At 46.2% G+C, this 18,328-nt stretch overlaps 1 protein-coding gene across 1 annotated transcript in view; it reads left to right on the top strand.

Moving 5' to 3' along the window:
• Positions 1–18,328, top strand: part of APOLTP (apolipoprotein lipid transfer particle homolog) — a 184,119-nt gene that overhangs the window by 83,093 nt on the left and 82,698 nt on the right. Inside the window, exons 29-34 of the mRNA XM_086375601.1 lie at positions 4,878–5,058; positions 10,376–10,587; positions 12,451–12,639; positions 13,064–13,203; positions 14,305–14,467; positions 14,575–14,661. Of these exons, the coding sequence (XP_086231727.1) occupies positions 4,878–5,058; positions 10,376–10,587; positions 12,451–12,639; positions 13,064–13,203; positions 14,305–14,467; positions 14,575–14,661 (972 nt within the window). The remainder of the gene's footprint in view (positions 1–4,877; positions 5,059–10,375; positions 10,588–12,450; positions 12,640–13,063; positions 13,204–14,304; positions 14,468–14,574; positions 14,662–18,328) is intronic.

The following is an 18,328-nucleotide window of genomic DNA, read 5'->3' on the forward strand; positions in this document are numbered from 1 at the left end:
TTCCTCAACCTGATAAAGGCCGTTTGTGACAAACCCACAGCTAACATCATACTTAATGTTGAGAGGCTAAATGCTTTCCCCCTAAGATCAGGGAAAAGATACGATGTCTGCTTTTCACCACTTCTTTTTCACATTATACTGGAGGTTCTAGCTAGGACATTTAGGCCAAAAAGAAAGAAAAAAGGAGTAAAGAAAAGGCATTTAGATTGGAAAATAAGTAAAATTATTTCTATTTACAGATGACATGATCTTGTACATATGTTATAGTCAGTCGCTCAGTAATGCCTGACTCTGCAACCCCGTGGACTGTAGCCCACCAGGCTCCTCTGTCCCTGGAATTTTCCAGGCAAGAATACTACAGTGGGTTGCCATTTCCTTCTCCAGGGGATCTTCCCTACCCAGGGATCGAACCCATGTCTCTTGTGTCTCCTGCATTGGCAGGTGGATTCTTTATCACTAGCGCCACCTGGGAAGCCCAATCTTGTATATATTAATAGAAGACCCTAATGAACTCACCTTCCTCAGTGATCAATGCAAGGAAATAGAGGAAAACAATAGAATGGGAAAGACTAGAGATTTCTTCAAGAAAATTAGAGATACCAAGGGAACATTTCATGCAAAGATGGGCTCAGTAAAGAACAGAAATGGTATGGACCTAATAGAAGCAGAAGATATTAAGAAGAGGTGGCAAGAATACACAGAAGAACTGTACAAAAAAGATCTTCACGACCCAGATAATCACGATGGTGTGATCACTCACCTAGAGCCAGACATCCTGGAATGTGAAGTCAAGTGGTCCTTAGGAAGAATTACTACGAACAAAGCTAGTGGAGGTGATAGAATTCCAGTTGAGCTATTTCAAATCCTGAAAGATGATGCTGTGAAAGTGCTGCACTCAATATGCCAGAAAACTTGGAAAACTCAGCAGTGGCCACAAGACTGGAAAATGTCAGTTTTCATTCCAATCCCAAAGAAAGGCAATGCCAAAGACCATTCAAACTACCGCACAATTGCACTCATCTCACACATTAGTAAAGTAATGCTCAAAATTCTCCAAGCCAGGCTTCAACAGTACATGAACCGTGAACTTCCAGATGTTCAAGCTGGATTTAGAAAAGGCAGAGGAACCAGAGATCAAATTTCCAACTCCACTGGAGCGTAGAAAAAGCAAGAGAGTTCCAGAAAAACATCTATTTCTGCTTTATTGACTACGCCAAAGCCTTTGACTGTGTGGATCACAACAAACTGTGGAAAATTCTTAAAGAGATAGGAATACCAGACCACCTGACCTGCCTCCTGAGAAATCTGTATGCAGGTCAGGAAGCAACAGTTAGGACTGAAACAACAGACTGGTTCCAAATTGGGAAAGGAGTACATCAAGGCTGCATATTGTCACCCTACTTACTTAACTTATATGCAGAGTACATGATGCAAAACACTGGGCTGGAAGAAGCACAAGCTGGAATCGATTGCCGGGAGAAATATCAATAACCTCAGATATGCAGATGACACCACCCTTATGGCAGAAAGTGAAGCGGAACTAAAGAGCCTCTTGATGAAAGTGGAAGAGGAGAGTGAAAAAGTTGGCTTACAACTCAACATCCAGAAAACTAAGATCATGGCATCCAGTCCCCTCACTTCATGGCAAATAGAAGGGAAACAATGGCAACGGTGTCAGACTTTATTTTGGGGGGCTCCAAAATCACTGCAGATGGTGATTGCAGCCATGAAATTAAAAGATGCTTGCTCCTTGGAAAGAAAGCTATGATCAACCTAGATAGCATATTAAAAAGCAGAGACATTACTTTGCCAACAAAGGTCCGTCTAGTCAAAGCTGTGGTTTTTCCAGTAGTCATGTATGGATGTGAGAGTTGGACTGTGAAGAAAGCTGAGCGCCGAAGAATTGATGCTTTTGAACTGTGGTGTTGAAGAAGACTCTTGAGAGTCCCTTGGACTGCAAGGAGATCAAGCCAGTTCATCCTAAAGGAGATCAGTCCTGAATATTCATTGGAAGGACTGATGCTGAAGCTGAAACTCCAATAGTTTGGCCACCTGATGCAAAGAACTGACTCACTAGAAAAGACCCCGATGCTGGGAAAGATTGAAGGCAGGAGGAGAAGGGGATAACAGAGGATGGGATGGTTGGATGGCATCACTGACTCGATGGACATGAGTTTGAGTAAGCTCTGGGAGTTGGTGATGGACAGGGAAGCCTGGTGTGCTGCAGTCCATCGGGTTGCACAGAGTCGGACACAACTGAGCAAATGAACTGAATGAACTCACCAAAAAAAAAAAAAGTCTATTAGAGCTCATAAATGAGTTCCTCAAAGTTGCAGGATACAGAATTAATATACAAAAATTAATTGTATTTCTCTACACTAGCAATGAAAAACCTGAGGAAGAAATTAAAATAATTTCATTTACACTAGCATAAAAAGAATAATACTTAGGGATAAATTTAACAAAAGAATATAAAATGAATACTCTCAAAAACTACAAAGCATTGTTGAAAGGAACTAAAGAAAGGGGGAGGCGGGTGGGAGGGGGGTTCAGCATGGGGAACACATGGACGCCCATGGCTCATGGCTGATTCATGCAAATGTATGGCAAGAACCACCACAATATTGTAAAGTAATTAGCCTCCAATTAAATAAATTAAAAGAAACTAAAGAAAACCAAAATAAATGGGAGGGTATCTCATGTACTTGAATTGGAATATTTAATGTGAAGTTTACAAGACTTCCTAAATTGATCTGCAGATTCAACAATCTCTCTCTCTCCCTATCAAAATCTGCACTATCTTTTTGATAGCTGATCCTAAAATTCATATGGAATTTCAAGGGACCCAGGGTAAGTAAGACAGTTTGAAAAAGAACAAACTTGGAGGATTCACTCTTCCCCATTTCCAAACTCACTACAAAGTTACAGTAATTAAGAGTATTATGGTAGTGGCATAAGTCTATACTTACAGACCAGCAGAATAGAACCCGGAATTAAAAAATAAGCCCTTACAAGAAAAAATAAAATAAAATAAAAAATAAGCCCTTGTACTTAACACTTGGTTGATCTTTGACAAGGGTGCCAAGGTAATTGTAGAGGGGAAACAACAATCTTTTCAACAAGTGGTGTGGGACAACTGAATAGTCATGTTTAAGAATATGAAGTTGCACACTTACTTCATATCATATATAAAAACTAACTCAAATAGGTTATAGACCTAAATACAAGAGATACGAAACTCTTAGGAAAAAAACATAAGAGGAAATCTTTATTACCTTGGATTTCTGAGATACGACACCAACAGTATGACAAAAATACACTGGATTTCATCAAGCTAAAAACCTGGCACTTTCTTGAAGGTCCAGTGGTTAAGAATCCACCTTTCAATGCAGGGGATGGGGGCTCAATCCCTGATCAGGGAAATAAGATCCCATTAGCCACAGGGCAGCTAAGCCCACGTGCCACAACTAGAGGGGCCCACAGGCTATAATGAAGACCCAGTGCAGTCAAAAATAAGTAAATAAAAATTTTAAAAACAACAGAAAACCCCAAATTTGTCTTCAAAGGACACCATCACGAAAGTGAAGTAACAACCCACGGGATGGAAGAAAACATCTGCAAATCGTATATCTGATAGAGGAATTGTATCCAGAATAGATAAAGAACACTTACAACTCAACATGAAAACGATAAAGGATTTGAATAGATATTTCTCCAAAGAAGTACACAGGTGGCCAATAGATACGTGAAAAGTTGCTTAAGCTAATTAGTCATTAGAGAAATTAAAATCAAAACCGCAGTGAGATGCTGCCACCAGCATGCGACTCTCGATTGCTCAGTTGTGTCTGACTCTTTTTAGCCCCATGGAGTGTAGTTCCTCTGTCCATGGAATTTTCTGGGCAAGAATACTGGAGTGGGGTGCAGTTTCCTACTCCAGGGGGTCTTCTCGACCCAGGCATTGAACCCACGTCTCTCGAGTCTTCTGCATTGGCAGCTGCATTTTACTAGCATCAGCTGGGAAGCCAGCCCACACTAGACTAGCTGCAATGAAAAAAGAAAGAAACTAACAAGTGTTCGTGAGGATGCAGGGAAATTAGGACTCATATTGGTGGCATCATAAAATGGTGTGATTGTTTAGAAAAAAAGAGTTTTATGTTTCTTTAAAATATTAAACACAGAGTGACTGTATGACCCAACAATTCTACCCCTAGGTACTCAGGAGAATTGAAAACTTATGTCCACACAAAACTTGTACTTGAACACTTATACCAGCTTTATTCATAATAACCCCAAAGTAGAAACAACCCAAATGTTCATCAATGAATAAATTGACAAATATATTTATCTATACAATAGAATATCATTCAGTAATAAGAATGAAGTTCTGGGGTGGGATGGATTTGGAGGTGGGAAAAAGGTTCAAGGGAGAGGAGACATATGTGTATCTATGGCTGATTCATGTTGATGTATGACAAACCAGCACAACATTGTAATTATCCTCCAATTAAAATAAGTAGAATTTAAAAAGAAAAAAATGAAATTCTGACACATGCTACAACATGGATGAACCTTGAAAGCATCATGCCGTGTTAAAGAAGCCTGACACCAAAGGCCACATACTATATGACTCTATTTGTAAGAAATGTCCAGAAGAGGTAAATTAATAGAAACAGAAGGTAGGTTTCTGGAGTGTATGGGAAGGAGGCAATGGGGAGTGACTGCTAAGGGGTGCAGGGTTTCTTTTGGGGGTAGGCTGGGGCAGCTCCTGGTAGCCAGGGAGCTCAGGCTGCAGTGGAGAACCAGTGGAATGTTCTAGGTTGGAAGCATCCTCATAGTTAGCACCAGATCTGATTAGCGTCGTGGATGTGGGTCTCCAGTTTGTGTTGCAGGTGCTGGAGAGGCAGGTGGATTACCGAATGCAGCTGCACCACCTGAGCGTCCGCCATCCCCACGTGGAGACCAGCACACACCTGAAGGGGCAGTACAACGGGCGTCTGCCCTTCGTGGCGGGCGTGCAGTGGAAGGACACGTCCCGGGCCACCCTGTGGAAGTGGGAAGGTGAGTGGCCTCTACGGGGTGTCCTTGGCTAGCGGTCTTCACTCAAGTCATGCCCACCGTCTGCAACAGCCTTCCCTTTGTCTGCCTGGCCATCTCCAGACTCAGGGCTTTAATGTGTTGTAGGAAACACACAAACACATCCCGATTTCTTACCCTTACTAACAGCTCTACATTACAGGGCCTTGCCTACTTCTCCGACCTTATCTCACCCTACTTTCCCCATTGCCCATCACCCTGCAACCCTACTGGCCTCTTTCTGTTCTCCAGACATACCTCAGGGCCTTTGCACTTGCTTTTTCTTCTCCTTGGAACACTGTCTCCCCTTTAAAAAGATGGATGTACCATAGTTTATCTTTGAATTAATTTTTTTTATTGAAGAAATACATAGTTTGAAAAGTGAATTAGACTATGACATGGAAATTGTTGAAGGTGGGTGAATGTTACATGGGAATCTCATCATAGTATCTGTATTCATGTATAGTTGAAAATTTTTTTAAAGTTTTAAAAGTTAAAGTTATAACAAACACAGTAATTTTCTGCTTCATGTCTTCCTATCCCAAATTTTTCTTGAAATGGCAATCACTGTAAATTCTTTTTACTATTTCTTATCAGACCTTCCATCTTTTAATCACACTTACTTCTTGCTTTTTCTCTCTTAGGCATTTTTATTCTCCATGTATTTCTTATTATAGAGGATGAGAATTTAACTTGCACCATCTCTTTTAAAATATGTATTTCCTTCTCTTCCCCCCATACAGTTACAGTTTGTTAGTATTCAGTGTTGATATAATTGTGTCCCTCACAGCTGAGACACCTGGTATACTAGAATTCTAACTTTTTGTTTTTTTTCTAGAGCTATAGTAGCCTTTCCCCACTGTTTGATTAATTTTCTATTTTCCTCCTATGATTATTCCTAGAATTTTTAGCAACAGTGTAAAACTCTTCTCCAGAGGGTCACACACTTCAGATTACTTGTCAGCTTCAATCGGTTCTCATAGTTTTCTTGTCGACACTTCCTGGAGCCACTGCTGCTCCAGGGTAGACCAGCTGTGTCCTGGGACATCCCCCCACCATCATTCAGGGAGTGCCTTCCACTTCTCTGGGCCACAGTCCCTGCTTCTTGCACTCATGTGCTTTCTTGCTTGACTCTTTTGTTCCAATGGAGCACATCCTCCAGTAACTTCTTGAGAGAGGATACATGGAAAGTGTATTTGTTAGCTAGGGCTGTGTTAACCAATTACCACAAGCTGGGTGGCTTAAAACAGTTTATTCTCTTACAGTCTCCAAGACTAGAATTCTGAAGGTGAGGCATCAGTAGGGCCATGTTCTCTCTGTGACCCTGGGTAGAATCCTTCCTGCCTCTTCCTAGCTTCTGGTGGTGGCTATTAATGCTTGACGTTCCTTGGTTGGTACATTGAGTTACATTAGAGTTACATTGCTCTAATCTCTGCCTGCAGGAGACACAAGTTCGATCTGTGGGTTGGGAAGATCCCCTGGAGAAGGAAATGGCAACCCACTGCAGTATTCTTGGCTGAAAAACCCCATGGACAGAGAGCCTGGTGGGCTACAGTCCATGGGGTCACAAAGAATTGGACATGACTTAGCGACTAAACAACAGCAACAGTCTCTGCCTCTGTTGTTACATGTTCTGTGCGTGTGTGTGTGCAAACTTCTCTCTTCATATAGATACCAGTCATGTCAGACTTCGGGCCTCCCCTACTCTGTTAAGTGTCTGTGAACCCTCAGTGTGTCCAGCTCTTTGTGACCCTATGGACTGTAGCCCACCAGGCTCCTCTGTCCATGGGATTTTTCAGGCAAGGATACTGCAGTGGGGTGCCATTTCCTCCTTCAGGGGATCTTTCATCACTGAGCCACCTGGGACTCTGGTATGATCTCATCTTAACTAATTTTATCTGCAATGACCCCATTCCCAAATAAGGTCACATTTTGAGGTACCCGGGGTTAGGGCTACATATCTATTCGAGAGACACAATTCAACCTGTAACAGGATGTAAACATTTTGAAACCCTGAATATTTAAACTGTCTTCATTTGATTTGGCTGAATAGAGAACTCTGGGTCGGAAATGATTTCCCTTTGAGATTGTGAAGACATCGTTCCACTGTCTATGTGAATCAGTTGACAGGTCTGGTGCTATTTCTGATCCATCATCCTTTGTCTGTGACCCTTTTGTCTGGAAGCTTTTAGGAGCTTCTCTTTACTCCTGAAAGTGAAAGTCGCTCAGTCATGTCTGACTCTTTGCCACCCCATGGACTATACAGTCCATGGAATTCTCCAGGTCAGAATACTGGAGCGGGTAGCCTTTCCCTTCTCCAGTGGATCTTCCTGACCCAGGAATAGAACTGGGGTCTCCTGCATTGCAGGCAGATTCTTTACCAACTGAGCGATGAGGGAAGCCCTTATTCCTCATATCTTCACATCTTACGATGATGAGCCTTGGTTTGGATCCATCTTCATTCACTGTGCTAAGGACTTGGCATATAACCCTGCAATGTGGAGACCCACCATTTGAGTCTAGGTAGTTTTCTTATACAGTTTCTTTGGTAATTTCTTTCTGTGTTCTGGAATTCCTGTTGGTCAGATAGATGTTGGTCCTCATAAACTAAACCTCTGATTTTCTCGTTTCTCTCCTTTGTTCCGTCTCTTTGTCCTTTTGTTCTGTTCTGAGGGCTGATTTCCCCAGCTTCATCCACCAGCCCTCCTGCTGACCTTTTTAGTTTTGTTTAGCTTGTATTCCCAAGAGCACTTTTGTGTTCCTGCAAGTTCTTCATGAATGCATTACCTTCTCTTCTCTATGAATGTAAGTTACAGAAGTGGGGGGCTTTGATCTGTTCCCCCTGAGTTTCTTTTTTCTTTATGTTTCTGAAGTTCCTTTTAGTAGCTTTCCCCACATGCCAGGTAAGAGTAGGGTATGTGCTTTTGTTTAAGATTCAGTAACTTGGAACTTGTTTGGAAGGAGGTTCTATGGGAGGGGGAGGGTGTGTGTGCTCTTTAAAAAAAAAAATTACTTTGTTGAAGTATAGTTGAGTTACAATGTTCTATTAATTTCTGCTGTACAGCAAAGTGATCCTGTTTTATTTATTTATACACACACACACACATTTTTTCTATTCTTTTCCATTATGGCTTATCATAGGATATTGAATATTATTCCCTGTGCTATACAGTAGGATCTTGTTGTTTATCCATTCCATATATAATAGTTTCCATCTGTTAATCCCAAACTCCCAATCCATCCCTCCCCTTGTTAACTATAAGTCTATTCTCTATGTCTATGAGTCTTTTTCATAGATCAGGTCATTTGTGTCATATTTTAGATTCCATGTCTAAGTAATATTACATGGTATTTATCTTTCTCACTTGCTTCATTTAGGATGATAATCTCTAGTTGCATTCACATAGCTGCAAATGGAATTATGTCATTCTTTTTCATGGCTGAGTAGTATTTCATTTGTATATATGTATGTAAATCAACGTGAGTTTGAGTGAACTCTGGGAGTTGGTGATGGACAGGGAGGCCTGGTGTGCTGCAATTCATGGGGTCACAAAGAGTCGGACACAACTGAGCAACTGAACGGATGTATGTATGAGTGGGGGTGCTCTTGTTGACTGATGGACTTCCCTGTTGGGTGGGGTCCTGGCTCTCCCTGAGGACCCTGGGCCCCGTATCTGTGGACCATTGTTTTTCAGTCACTCTGTTCTTCTGTGGAGCAATCTCCCCATCTCCTGTGGAACTGGCACCTCAGGTCAGGGCACCTGACTACACTCTACTCAATATCTCCCTGTTCTCAACTTGGCAGCTCGCCCTCTACACTTGCTCTGCTGGGCCCCCCTGAATCCTGGCCTCTCAGCCTCAGTTTCCCCACATAGTGAATCTCCTATCTCCACTAGGAGGTGGGGGAGTGCGCCCTCTCTTTGACAGACTCCACTGCCTCTCATTCAGGGTTGAGCTCAAGGGTCCTGTTCATGGGAGTCTTCTCTGATCCTCCTAACCTTGGTCTAACTCCCTCTTTCTTTTCCTTCCTAGCACTCAGCATTTTCCTCCTAGGTAGGGCTTCCCTGGTGGCTCAGATGGTAAACAATATGCCTGCAAGGCGAGAGACCTGGGTTCGACCCCTGGGTTGGGAAGATCCCCTGGAGGAGGGCATGGCAACCCACTCCAGTATTATTGCCTGGAGAATCCCCTTGGAAAGAGGAGCCTGGCAAGCTACAGTCCATGGGGTTGCAGTCCAAAGAATCAGACAGGACTGAGCAACTAAGCACAGCATAGCACAGGTCTCATATGTTTATTCAGGATTTCTCCCCCACCACTGCCCCCAGACCGCGAGTTCCATCAAGGCAGCAACTATGCCTCCTGTTCACTGCCACGTTCCGAGAGTCTGGAGCAATATTTACTGAACTAGCCCTTGAGCGAGTGGGAGATTTATTACAAAGTATGAGAGGGGTCCAGTGACTGCTTTTAGTTCCCTGTGGAGGGGCAACGTGCTATGTAGAATGTCAGCTTTTTGATGATGGTGATGACTGATCTTTACTCTTCCAAGTGGATGCTTTCTCTGTCCCAAGACACAGTGATTGGTACTACTGTACGCATTTTACAGATGAGGGAAGCACAGGCTCAAAGGGGTCACATAGCTTGCAAGAGTAAAGGCCATGCTCTTGATCACCTCACTCCAGTGCCCCCTCTCCAACTTTCCTAGCGTTTCTTCTAACATATCTTCCTGAAAACATTTCAGACATACAGAAACGTGCAAAGACTGCTGCAGGGAACACCTACATATTCTCAGTGTGGATTCTACTATTAACATTGTACTCCACCTCTCTTGTTACCTATCTGTCCACTTAGCCATCTGTCTTATTTGTTGGTAACAGGTCAAATTAAGTTGTAAACCACGGTCCATCTCACCCCTCAGCATTTCAGTATGGTATCATTTACTAAGGTGAAATGCCAACATCTCCCGGGTACCAGTTGATGAGTTTTGACAGGTGCACCGATCTGTGAAACCTGAGCTCCTGTCAAAATTCAGAGCATTAGAGTCATTCTAGAAGGTTATTCTTGCCTGGAGAATCCCAGGGACAGAGGAGCCTGGTGGGCTGCCATCTGTGGGGTCGCACAGAGTCGGACACGATTGAAGCGATGCAGCAGCAGAAGGTTCCCTTATGTTCTATCCCCAGTCATTCCCAGTTATGAGATGTGCTCTGCAGTGACCGTGATGACTCTACAGGGGTCTCTTGCTGCCTGCCAGAAGCCCCCTTCTTGCCCTGGAGATAACTACTTTCTTGTTCTCTGCCTGTCGCAGGAGCCTTGAACCTGAATAGTCCCTGGCTGATGGTCTCCATGGCTCACAGGCTCTACTGGCCTAACAGAGCCATGTTCCAGACTGTGTTGGAGCTGACGCTGGGCAAGGCCTGGACCCTCAAGAATTTGGTGATGAACGTGGCCTGCAGGGGCCAGGGCCTCCAGAGGCAGGGCAAGATCCACGTCTACACCCCGGCTACCACTTACCTCCGGGTGCGCATGCTCAGCCACGCCCCCTGCCCACCCCCTTCACCAGCGGCCAGGGAGGCTGATGTCTTGTGGTTTAAATCTTGTGAGCAAAGGGTTAAAACTGAGGTTCGGGGGTTTTCCATACTGGGTCCCAGATGCGTGAGGTCTGGTTCACTCAGTATTGACACTCTTCAGAGTTAGTTGCCAATGGAATTTGGGAGAGTGGACCGCAAAATAAACCTCAATGTCTCATGTTCTTGCTTAGCAGCTGATACAGTAAAATATGAAAGTAGGTTGAGCTGGTACCTTGGAAACATGTAGATAGGAGGCTTTTGCCAAAACGCAGAATGAAAACTTTGAGGATGGAGGTCAGTTTTATACCACCTGCCGAGTGAAGCAGCATAGCAGAGTTTGGAAGGAAAGCAACCAGAGAAGGATTTCCATGGTGTCACATGTGGGAACCTGGTACATCAAGCCTCTCCTTGTGTTGGACATAGGGGAGGGGTGGTCCAGGCCTCACTTGGGCTCAGGAGGAGGCAGCTTGGTGGACATGTCTGGGGACAGCATGCTACCCTCGAGGCAGGGGCCAGGTGGCACCAGGGTGGACTCAGAAGGAGCAAGTGACTCCCAGCAAGGTTAGGGACCTCGAGAGGGCAGCTGTGTGACAGATAAGGCCAGGACAGGATGTAAGGAGGGGTCGGCAGGCCCGCTCCTGCAGGTGACACAGCCCAGGGGCGTGATGGTGGCCTGGCCTGGGAGAAGACAGCAGAGGCAGGTGTTCAGATTGCAGAACTTACTTGAAGGTGTAGATGACTGACTTGCTTATGGATTGGTTTGGGGAAGTGAGGAAGAGACAAATGACCCCAGGTTTTTGGCTCAAGCAGTTGTATAGCTATGGTTTTTCAAGTAGTCATGTACGGATGTAAGAGTTGAACCATAAAGAAGGCTGAGTGCCGAGTTGATGCTTTCAAAGTGCGGTGCTGGAGAAGACTCTTTGAGAGTCTTTTGGACATCAAGGAGATCAAAGCAGTCCATCCTAAAGGAAATCAACCCTACATATTCATTGGAAGGACTGAAGCTGAAGCTCCAATCCTTTGGCCACCTGATTCGAAGAGCTGACTCATTGGAAAACACCCTGACGCTGGGAAGGATTGAAGGCAGGAGGTGAAGGGGCACCAGAGGATAGGACGGTTGGATGGCATCACCGACTCAATGGACATGAGTTTGAGCTAGCTCCAGGAGATAGTGTAGGACAGAGAAGCCTGGCGTGCTGCAGTCTGTGGGGTCACAAAGAGTCGGACACAACTGAGCTACTGAACAGCAACAAAGTTGTGTAGAAGCAGGTGCCATTTGCTGAAATGGGGCCCGTAGGTTCTGGGGGTGACCTGAGGTCAGTGATGCATGGGGTAAGGTCTTGGGTAGTTATAGTATTTGGCAGGAGGTTTGGTAATTCCCAAACTCCGTATTGGCCCCATTACCTCTCCTTATGAGTCCCCTGAGGGAGCTGTATGAACAAGGGACAGAGGCCAGCAGGGCACAAGGCAGAGGCTTGTTGTTCCTAGAGGGGGTTGGTGTTCCTAGAGGGGCTTGTGCAAAGGGCAGTGGGCTGGGTACACAGCTCAGCACAAGGCTAAAGAGTTCTACTTTCCCCAGCCCCAGTACAAGCCCAAAGAACACCTAGCTCCTCCCATGGCTCTGAAAACCATGACAGTGATGCAGGGAGAGAAGGCTACCCCTCTGTTCCCTTGTGTGCCCTTCAGGAATGGCATTGGAGGGGTTTTGAAGGATGAATAGGAATTCACCAAGTGGGACTGAGAGAAAGGCACTCCCAAGATGAGGAAATAGGGTGTGCAAAGGCTTTGGTCAGCCTCTTCATCCTCATTGCAGGTTTCCACGGTGACAGCCTTGGCACAGAGCCTCTTTAGCAGCTGGAGTGAAATAGAATCAGCCTGGAGCGAAGCAGTGCAGAGCGAGATTCATGCTGAGAACAGCCAAGACCGTAAGATCCTGCGCTGCTGGTTGAAGGGCCCCCAGCGGGAGCTGAACCTAACGGCAGCCTACAGGCACACGGAGCAGGTAAGGGTCCAGGTGGCCTGTGCTGGAGACTTTGCCATCGAGAGACCCTGAATCCCGTATCTGGGATGGGGAAGGCTACTAGTTTGGCCTATAAGCCTCCCTGAGCCTCAGTTTCTTTATCTATAAAATGGACCCCAGCCGTACTAGCACTGACTGCAGAGCAAAGGTCTGCCACCTGGTACTGGACATCCAAGTGCTTCATTCCTCTTGGGTCCCTGGTGAGGTCTTGCCATAGCGGCGTGCCTGTGTAACCTTGAGGTCTGATGGTGTGGAGGCTGCAGCCCATTTGATCAGCCCTTCTCGGTGGTCATTCCTGGGGTGATGAGTGGGCAGTGGGGGCTGCCCCTGGAGACCCCCAGGGCAGGATGTTTTGCAGCTTGGACCCTCTGGACATCCCTCCGCATCAGCCTGGTCCTCATTGCAGCCATGGAAGAGTCATGTATTGCTGACGGCTCTGGGGACGGGTGCCAGGGGCCATCCTGAGGGCCTGCAGCTGGAGGGCGTACTGGAGGAGCTGGTTCAAGACAGGAGCTTGTACCGGAAGCAGGGAACCTTCTCCCTTCGGTATGTGTGGCTCCTTCCCCCAGTCTGCTTCCCCCGAGGTGTGGTGCTTGCCTGGGTCTCCTGTTCTCCAGTGTGGAGGGTCACCAGGGAGTGGGGTGTGCCATGTGGCCTGGAGGGGCCCAGACAGAACCCAGAGCTCGGAGACGAGCCCTCTCCCTGAAAGCCCCCACGTCCTTCACCCCCTTTCATTAGTGTGCCGAGGTGGGCACAAAAAACAGTCTCATCACCCCAGGCTGAAAGCTGCTCTGGGGGAACCATTTCAGTTCCTGGAGGCACAGCTGGTTGAAAAGCCTGTTCTTTGTTGGGGGGTGAACAGCACAGGGTTGGAGTCAGAAGACCCAGCCTGAAGTCTAGGCTGTGTGCTGACCAGCTGGGGGTCCTTAGCCATCTACTGTCAGAACAGCAGCAGTAACCCAAAACTAACAGCCACTGCATTTGCCAAGGTCTCATCCATTTTTTAATCTCATTTATATTTATTGAGCACCTACTGTGTGCCAGGTTTTCCCTAGTGGCTCAGATGGTAAAGAATCTGCCTGCAGTACAGGAGATGCAGGAGACCCGGGTTTCATCCCTGGGTCTGGAAGATCCCCTGGAGAAGGGAAATGGCAATCCGCTCCAGTATTCTTGCCCGGAGAATCCCATGGACAGAGGTGCCTGGCAGGCCACAGTCCATAGGGTTGCAAAGAGTCAGACACGACTGAAGGGACTTCGCACGCATGCACATAGACAAAGTCTTTTTTTAAAAAACATTTATTTGGCTGCATCAGGTCTTAGCTGAGGCACACAGGATCTTTGTTGCAGTGCGCAGGCTTCTCTAGTTGCATTGCTCAAGCTTCTTTCTAGTTGTGGCATGCGGGCTCAGCAGTTGGAACGTGAGGGCTTAGTTGCTACGCAGCGTGTGGGATCTTAGTTTCCTGACCAGGGATCAAACCCACATCCCATGCTTTGGAAGGTGGATTCTTAACCACTGGACCACCAGGCTAGTCCCCTGTAACAAAGTCTCAACTCTGCAAGACAGTGACAGGCCCCTGGGGCACAGATGTCCTCTGACCCTGCCAGCCGCTTTAATGCTTTCGGCCTGTTCCCCACTCTCCATGCCAGGCACCCCTGGACTGTGCCCCTCCCGCAGCGCATCCTCCTGCAGGAGACCTTCACGGCTGACAGGCGGCACCAGCGTTACTCCTTGGAGACCAGGGTGGTCCTCGGTGCCCAGGAGGAGACCCTGCAGACCGTGGTCCTGGGCTACCAGGCCGGGCACCCCTATGTGAGTGGACTCCAGGGTTCAACGGGGAGGGTTCCATCTGCCTCTGACCCATCTGTGTGTGTGTGTGTGTGCACACACGTGTGCATGTATGTGGTTGTCCCTCCCAGGTCTGCGCGGGCCTGACCCACCCGTACGACGGCAGGGCCATCCCTAGGAGCTTGGACGGGTGCATGGTTTTGTGGAATCGGCACGTGGTAAGTGAGGGTCCCAGAGCTCTTTTCACCCCGGTGGTCCCCGGTTCAGGTTGCCATCTTCTCTCAAATGGACGAAACAAACGGAGAATTCCGGCCTGAGTTTTCTATTCTGCTGTCTGCCTAATTCAATCTACTTGAGAGCCTGAGGGAGTTTTTCAACACGCCAGCGTAGTCATTGTCGCCCCCTTACTTAAAAACCCTCACCTCTTCTCTTGGGAGAAAGACCCCAGCCCGGACCCTGTGCTAGTCCGAGACCGTGATTGGGACGCATCTGCCTTTTTATCCTGAGAGCCACAAGGCCTGGCGCACAGTCAGTGCTTAAATGAACAGCTGTTGGCGGGTGCTGTTGAAAGTCCATTCTAGGACTCCCCTGGCGGTCCAGTGGTTAAGACTGTGCTTCCAGTGCAACGGGCACAGGTTCAATTCCTGGTTGGGGAAGTTCCACATGCTGCGTGGTGCGACCACAATTTTAAAAAAAGAAAGAAAAATGCATTACATACCTAATTTAGAGCAGGGGTTGATCAAGTTTTTCTCTGAAGGACCAGATGGTAACTATTGTAGCCTTTGCAGGTCATACAGCCAGTGTTGCAACTACTCATCTCTGCCTTTGTAGCTTACAAACATTGTAGGAAACACACAAATGAATCGGCACAACTGTGTTCTGATAAAACGTTTGCTGTGGGCTGAATGTTTGTGTAACCACCCACTTCCCCAGATTCATATGTTGAAGCTCTAACGTGATGGCATTTGGAAGTGCGGGCTTTGGGTAATCAAGGTCATGAGGGTGGAGCCCTTATGATAAGATTGTTGTTCAGTTGCTCAGCGCTCAGTCATGTCCGACTCTTTACCATCCCATGGACTGCAGCCCGCCAAGTTTCCCTTCCTTCATTATCTCCCAGAGTTTGCTCAATCTCATGTCCATTGAGTTGGTGATGCCATCCAGCTGTCTCATCCTCTGTTGCCCCCTTCTCCTCCTGCTCTCAATCTTTCCCAGCATCAGGGTTTTTCCAATGAGTCAGCTCTTTGCATCAGGTGGCCAAAGTATTGGAGCTTCAGCATCAGTCCTTCCAATGAATATTCAGGTTTGATTTCTAAGATGGACTGGTTTATCTACTTGCAGTCCAAGAGACCCTCAAGAGTCTTCTCCAGCACCACAGTTCAAAAGCATCAATTCTTCTGTACTCAGCCTTCTTTATGGTCTGACTATCACATCCATACATGACTACTTGAAAAACCATACCTTTAACTCTACGGACATTTGTTGGCAAAGTGGTGTCTCTGCTTTTTAATACACTGTCTAGGTTTGTCATACAGCTTTCTTCTAAGGAGCTAGTATCTTTTAATTTTATGGCTGTAGTCGCTGTGTGCAGTGATTTTGGAGCCCAAGAAAATAAAGTCTGTCACTGTTTCCGTTTTTTCCCATCTATTTGCCATGAAGTGATTAATCTTAATGATAAGATTAGTGTCCTTCCAAAAAGAGGATCAGAGCTGAGCTTTCTCTCCACCATCTGAAGACACAATGAGAAAATAGCCATCTGCAAACCAGCAAGAGGTTTCTCACCAGAACCCGTCCACGCTGGCACCTTGGTTTTGGACTTCCGGTCTCCAGAACGGTGAGATGTAAAATTTCTGGTGTTTGAGTCATGCAGTCTGTGGCATTTCTGTTATAGCAGCCGAAACAACTGGATTTGCAAAATCAGGCTGGCCAGTTTTGTTTTTTTTTTCCTCCAGTCTGTAGTTTTTAACCCCTGACTTAGAGGGTCTTGGCATTTGTCTTCTAGGAGTGAAACTCGTTTTTGCCTGTGTGCCCTTAGCAAGTCATCTTGTGTCTCTGGATCTCAGTTTCCTCTTCTGTGCAGTGGAGACAGCAACCCTCATCTCTTACGCAGTGTTATGAGGATCGAAATGGAGTACAGTGATCTTTCTTGAGTACTTGTTGTGCAGTTGCTAAGTCATGGCTGACTCTTTGTGACCCCATGGACGGCAGCATGCCAGGCTCCTCTGTCCTTCACTGTCTCCTGGAGTTTACTCAAACTCATGTCCATTGAGTCAGTGATGCCATCCAACCATTTCATCCTCTATCACCCCCTTCTCCTCTTGCCTTCAGTATTTCCCAGCATCAGCATCTTTTTTAGTGAGTCAGCTTTGTGCATCAGGTGGCCAAAGTATTGGAGTTTCAGCCGCAGCATCAGTCCTTCCAAGATTGTACTTGGGTACAATCTCGAGTACTTACAACATGACTATAGGCCCTCATCCAAGTCTCCTTCCTGACCCCTCTAGGAAAAGACGCTCCAAGAGATGATCCCATTCTCCAGCAAGCATGTATTGAGCACCTGCTGTGTGCCGGGCCCTGGAGAAGGAAGACAGTGGTGGTTTCTCCCTTGGGGATATCCACAGGTCTGGGGCTGGAGCTAGGCCAGCTGCTGTACATGGAGAGAGACCTGTGTTTCTGGGGCCTTACTCCCCTGCCTGTCAAACTGGGCCGTGAGCAGCCCCCAGGTTTGGGAGTTGGAGGTCCTGAGGGGAAGCCATGGGCAAGATGACGGCCCAGAACACCTGCACAAATGTTTCCCGGTGGTGTGTCCTGTTTTCTAAACCGGAGATTGCAAAATGGCGAATGGGCCAAATCCAGTCTGCAGATGTGTTTTGTTTGGCCTGCTTAGCATTTAAATTAAAGAAAAGAAAGTGTCAACATTTACATCAGAAGATTTGGAATAAAACCCAGATCTCTGCTTCTAATTATAAAAAATTGGAGGATCTGACTCACTGGGCCTAAAACCCCACCTGACACCAACAGGCTAGAACCAAGTAGGTGGGGATCCTTTAATTTAATTTAATTTGACTGTTTTTTTCTAAAACCCTGTGTACTCAGTCATGTCCAACTCTTTGTGACCCCACGGACTGTAGCCTGCCAGGCTCCTCTGTCCATGGGATTTTCCAGGCAAGAATACTGGAGTAGGGTGCCATTTCCTTTTCCAGGGTTTTAAAACCGTATCTTTGTTTAATGACACACATTTTTCACGTCTCTTGGACCTTTGTTTCTTCCTCCTCCATCCTGGCTCTGAAATAAAGCAGTGTATTCTTTGAGAGATGTTCACCAATGATAAAATTCTAGTGGCAAGACATTGTTTAACTTCTCAGGCAGCACAGGTGGGAAAAGATGGCAGCCTGCTGCTTGTACTTAGCGTGTGGCAGAAGCGAAATGGTTGTTGAGTGAATAAGTGATTAACTCTGTGTATGTATTTCCTGTTGCTGCTATAATAAATTGCCACAAACTTAGCGGCTTAACACAGCAAATTTATCTTACATTTCTTGAGATCTGAAATAAAAAATGGGTTTCACTTGGCTGAAATCAACATGTTTCCAGGATTGCATTCTTTCTAGAAGTTCCAGGGGAGAATCCTTTTTTTTTTTTTTTGCCTTTTCTAACTTCTAAAAACCACCCATGTGTCTTGATTTATGGTCCCTTTCTCTGTTTTCAAAGGTAGCAGAGTAGCATCTTCCTCTCTCTGACTGTGACTCTCTTGTCTCCCTCTTATATGAATCCTTGAGGCTTCCCGGGAAGTCCAATGGTTAAGACTCCATGTTTTCACTGCAGACGGTGCAGGTTCAATACCTGGTCAGGGAACTAAGATCTCACGTGCTATTTGACCAAAAAAAAAAAACC

This window comes from Bos grunniens, chromosome 25 (genome assembly GCF_055505025.1).
Source record: "Bos grunniens cultivar Pamir isolate PY7600 chromosome 25, Bosgru_T2T1.0, whole genome shotgun sequence".
In the NCBI taxonomy this organism is placed as follows: domain Eukaryota; kingdom Metazoa; phylum Chordata; class Mammalia; order Artiodactyla; family Bovidae; genus Bos; species Bos grunniens.